The sequence below is a fragment of the Octopus bimaculoides genome, unplaced genomic scaffold, assembly GCF_001194135.2.
Source record: "Octopus bimaculoides isolate UCB-OBI-ISO-001 unplaced genomic scaffold, ASM119413v2 Scaffold_184929, whole genome shotgun sequence".
In the NCBI taxonomy this organism is placed as follows: Eukaryota; Metazoa; Mollusca; class Cephalopoda; order Octopoda; family Octopodidae; genus Octopus; species Octopus bimaculoides.
This window is the reverse complement of record NW_026384766.1, coordinates 21,168-26,058: the sequence shown is the minus strand read 5'-3', so window position 1 is coordinate 26,058 and position 4,891 is coordinate 21,168. Positions and strand designations below refer to the sequence as shown.

The 4,891-nt window shown below is 37.8% G+C and overlaps 1 protein-coding gene across 1 annotated transcript in view; it reads right to left on the bottom strand.

Annotated features, from left to right (window-relative positions):
- Positions 1–642: 642 nt before the first annotated feature.
- Positions 643–4,891, bottom strand: part of LOC106882025 (protein white-like) — a gene marked incomplete at both ends in the record, with an annotated part of 12,573 nt that continues 8,324 nt past the window's right edge. Inside the window, 2 exons of the mRNA XM_052978306.1 lie at positions 643–735; positions 4,050–4,181. Coding sequence (XP_052834266.1) covers positions 643–735; positions 4,050–4,181 — 225 coding nt within the window. The remainder of the gene's footprint in view (positions 736–4,049; positions 4,182–4,891) is intronic.

Genomic DNA, 4,891 nt, shown 5'->3' with positions numbered 1-4,891 from the left:
AAAGTTTTAGGGGGAAAAAAAAGTAAATGAGTGGAAATTGAACCGGCGTGTGTGTTAATTGATGACCCTCCCCCGACATAACAAAATATGCTTCAACACAAGAGTTCACATAAAGAATTCTGCAAATCATATACAAAAACGAAGTATATATATGTGTGTGTGTGTGTGTGTGTATACATATATATGCATATATATACATGTATATACAAACATATATATACATATATACATACACATATATGCATATATATGATGCAAATAAACAAATGAAACCGTTTGGGCTAGATATACAATATATATATATATATATATATATATATATACATACACACACGCACACACCCACACACTTATATATACATACATATGTACATGTACAAACATATATATACAAACATGTATTTATACATGCATACATACATATACATATATACATACATACATATGATGCAAATAAATAAATGAAACTGCTTGCGCTACATATACAATGTGTGTGTGTGTGTGTGTGTGTGTGTGTGTGTGTGTGTATTTGTGTGTGTTTGTGTGTGTATACGCATATACATAGAATAAGAATAAAGACTGAAAATATTCAGAGGATATTTTATCGATTCCAATCAAAAATATGGTTTCAAAAATACTTACATCAGCCAATGTTTTGCAAAAATAATATATTTCAACGGAATATAATTTGCTATTGAAGTCTCTTAGAATCACACCCATCTCGAGAGGAAATACCTTTAAAATTGAAGGTGAAAACAATTAGTTAAATTAGTGCTCACATAATGTACAATTCATTAAAAAGTTAACCAGAAATAATTATGTGGTGTGTTGTTGGCACTCCGTCGCTTACGACGACGTGGCTTCCAGTTGATCCGATCAACGGAACAGCCAGCTCGTGAAATTAACGTGCAAGTGACTGAGCACTCCACAGACACGTGTACACTTAACGTAGTTCTCGGGGATATTCAGCGTGATACAGTGTGACAAGGCTGACCCTTTGAATTACAGGCACAACAGAAACAGGAAGTAAGAGTGAGAGAAAGTTGTGGTGAAAGAGTACAGCAGGGTTCGCCACCATCCCCTGCCGGAGCCTCGTGCAGCATTAGGTGTTTTCGCTCAATAAACACTCACAACGCCCGGTCTGGGAATCGAAACCGCGATCCTATGACCGGGAGTCCGCTGCCCTAACCACTGGGCCATTGCACCTCCACAATTATGTGGTGAGACAGCTAGATAGTTAAGTTGGTGTTAAGAAAGTTAAGATGCGAGTATTAACAAGTTAGCTAGAAATGCTTGTGAGGTGAGCTAGATATATAATTTAGTATTAATATATTTAGTGTACAGAATCTGCAGTCTAACGAGTGGTAACACATGCAGTGAGGAAAATAAATGATGAACGTTATTTTCATTACTTCAATATGTAGAGCAGACAACTCGAGACATGTTTCGGTCTTATTGTGACCTCATCAGCGAAACATAGATTTCCCTTTGCATTCATTTTTACGTCTTATTAGATATTGTATTTGGTGATGAATAGCTATGGTTGCATCATTTCAGGAGCAAGAATTTCAAACAGCTGCAGCATTCACTTCTTATGGCTATTAAACATTTTTTTAATTAATAATATAAAGGAGAGAGAGGTGGCGAGCCGGTAGAATTGTTGGCATGCCGGACAAAATACTCAGCGACATTTCGTCTGCCTTTGCGTTATGAGTTCAAATGCCGCTGAAGTCAACTTTGCCTTTCATCCTTTCAGAGTTGATAAAATAAGTACCAGTTGCGCACTGGGGTCGATGTAATCGACTATCCCCCCACACACACACAAAATTCAGGCCTATAGCAGAAAATAATATTTTAAAGAACATTGAAGTAGCCCGTTCTGCAATGGTTAGTGCTAGTTAAAGAAAATAGGGATGGCCCGCACAGGTCACTCGGGGCTATAATAGAAGGTATTTGCCCAAGGTGCCACGCAGTGGAAGTGAACCTGAAACAGCATGGTTGCAAAGCGAGCTTTTTCACCAAGCAGCCATTTCTTAAGAATAATATTTTATCCCAAAAGACAGTTTATGGCTGTATACAGAGATGACCTTCTCGGATACCTGATCCTTGATCCGGTGGAGCATCGATCCAGGATGTGACAGCTGATGTGGGAAATGGTTGCACAAGTACCCAACCGGTACTCACTGCATCCTAGTAAACCGGAGCAAAATCAAGGGCCTTCCACAAAAACTCAACTTGCCGTCCGAGCCAGGAATTAAACTCGTGGTTTCATGGTCGTGAGCCGGACACGCCAACCACTAGGTCACGCATCTTCGCTCTAATTCGATATTGTGTTAAGGAATGCGACTAAAGTTTTGTTGAGTAAAACCACTTGGGAACCATATACGTATCAATACAGAATCCACATGTCCATAATCAGATACATCGATTAACCTTCAAGATCGAAGATGATAAAAGCCAGAACTGCAAGCGACAAACATGTTTTTTTTTTCTTCACTTCATTCCCAATATAAGATAATGCACGTGCTTACAACGTCACGTGTTGGAACGGTCTAAACTTCTAAAACAAGACAAAACTTATTTCTACTGGTTTTCTGTAGAAATTAGAGCCAAAACTGAAAGATATGACGTTTTGTAGACGAATAAGTCTATGTAAGCAATGCGGGCATTGCTACACATGTGACCCACTCCGCCGACTTTGTTTCCTCATAACTTCCAGAAACATGGATATTTGTCAATGAAACTTTCTACAAATACGCTTAAGATGGGGTAGATTCCGATTATATCAGAATTTGTCATGATTTTTTTCTTTCTGGATGAAAAGAAGAGTTTCATAAAATTCACACGATTTGGTTTTGTTTACTCATAACTTTCAGAAAAATCGTTATTATTTAATGAAATTTTCTGCAAATATTTGTCAGTGGGTGTAAATTACAATTACATCGGAATTTAATATGAAAAATAAAATTGGTAAACACACACACATACATAATCACACGCATCACAATTTTTTATTCAAGTTTCATTTCGTAGATATATGTAACGTGTGCCAGTATGTGTACAAGTTTACCATTTCCTTTTTCATAATTATCTCTGATATAATCGTAAAATACACATACTAAAAGGTATTTATAGAAAATCTCATAAAGAATTATCCATGTTTTTGAAAGTTATGCATAAAAAACGCCGATCCGTGTGAATTTTCCGAAATTCCTCACGCCACCCTTGGAAAAATATTTTCACTACATATTCCAATATAATCCAAATATACACCCTCTGAAGCGTATTTTCAGAAATTTTTACTCGAAAATATCTATTTTTCTGGAAGTTATGAGGCAACAAAGTCGGTGAGGGGGTACACATGTATAGGAAAACCGCGCGCGTGTGTAACCACCATCATCGCCACCGTCTCCTTGACAACTGGTGTTGGTTAGTTTACATCCGTGTAAAGTTAGCAGTTCTGTAAAAGACCCCGATAGAATAAGTTTAGGAATTTTTTTTAATAAATAAAAGTACTGGGGGTGCGATCTGTTCGATTATAAAACTCCCTTCAAAGCGGTGCTCCAGCAAGGCTGCGGTCCAATGACTAAAAAAAAAATGGAAAGAAGAAAAGTATAAAGAAAAAAAAAGTTGACATGTTCATGTACAGACGCATGCCCGTCGCTAAGTGGGGGCGATGGACAGCACTGCACCCTTTATTACTCAATGGTACACCCTCAGATTTAGAAAATACAGTTTACAGAAATATTCATGCAATGCGTTTCTTAAAGTCTGACTAACATGCCCGTCACTAAGGGGGTGCACTTGACGGCATGCCCCCTCATTATTCAATGCTACACCCTCAGATTTACAGTGATACACTTATTTTGAAACTCCACTTTAGCATTATTACAAATTAGTACTCACCCAGAATATTCTGAAGCACCCCCATGCACCAAAGTCTGGCAACGGGCCTGCGCAAACGCATGACCAACGGTGACTCGCTATAAATAAAAAAAAAAACTAACGCAGGAAAGTCTCAAAACGAGGTTCAACCTCTTTGTACTTACATTAACAACCATGAACTGACTCGAAAACGAAGTGTTTGTCACCAAAATGAAGAGCAGACCATTAATATTCATCACTCCTTCTTGATTGATGCTTTGGTTTAAGTAGATTAGTCCAAGTAACAATCCAATAGTCTGTGAACAAAGAAACAAAACGCTTTCTGAACAATTTTTCGTTTATTTCTTTTTTATCTTTTACTTGTGTTAGTCATTAAACTGCGACTTTGCTGTTCAAATTCCACAGAGGTCGACGAGCCATTTCCCCTAAAAATTTCAGATTTTGTGACTATATGGAAAAGGATTATTTATAGCTCTATGTGTGTGTGCTTCGAGATATTCCAAAAGGAGAGCGTATAAGTATGTTCATGTGCATTCAGCAATCTCTCGCCATATCATGGTTCATCTATCGTGGTTTATTATTTAAGCTTATGTCGATTCCTCCGTAATGTTGTTTTACATTCATAATAAAATAAACATATACAAATTATAATAATTTTAGAAAAAAAGTATAAAGCATATAGGCGCAGGAGTGGCTATATAGGGGTGGGAGTTTTGGAGTAACAACATAGGCACAAGAGTGGTTGTGTGGTAAGTGGCTTGCTTACCAACCACATGGTTTCGGGTTCAGTCCCACTGCGTAGCATCTTGGGCAAGTGTCTTCTACTATATCCTCAGGCCGACCAAAGACTTGTGAGTGGATTTGGTAGACGGAAACTGAAAGAAGCCTGTCGTATATATGTATATATATAGGTGCCACGCAGTGGGACTGAACCCGGAACCAGCTACTTACCACACAGCCACTATTACGCCTATACATAAATACTGTCCATGCATACATAAATGTG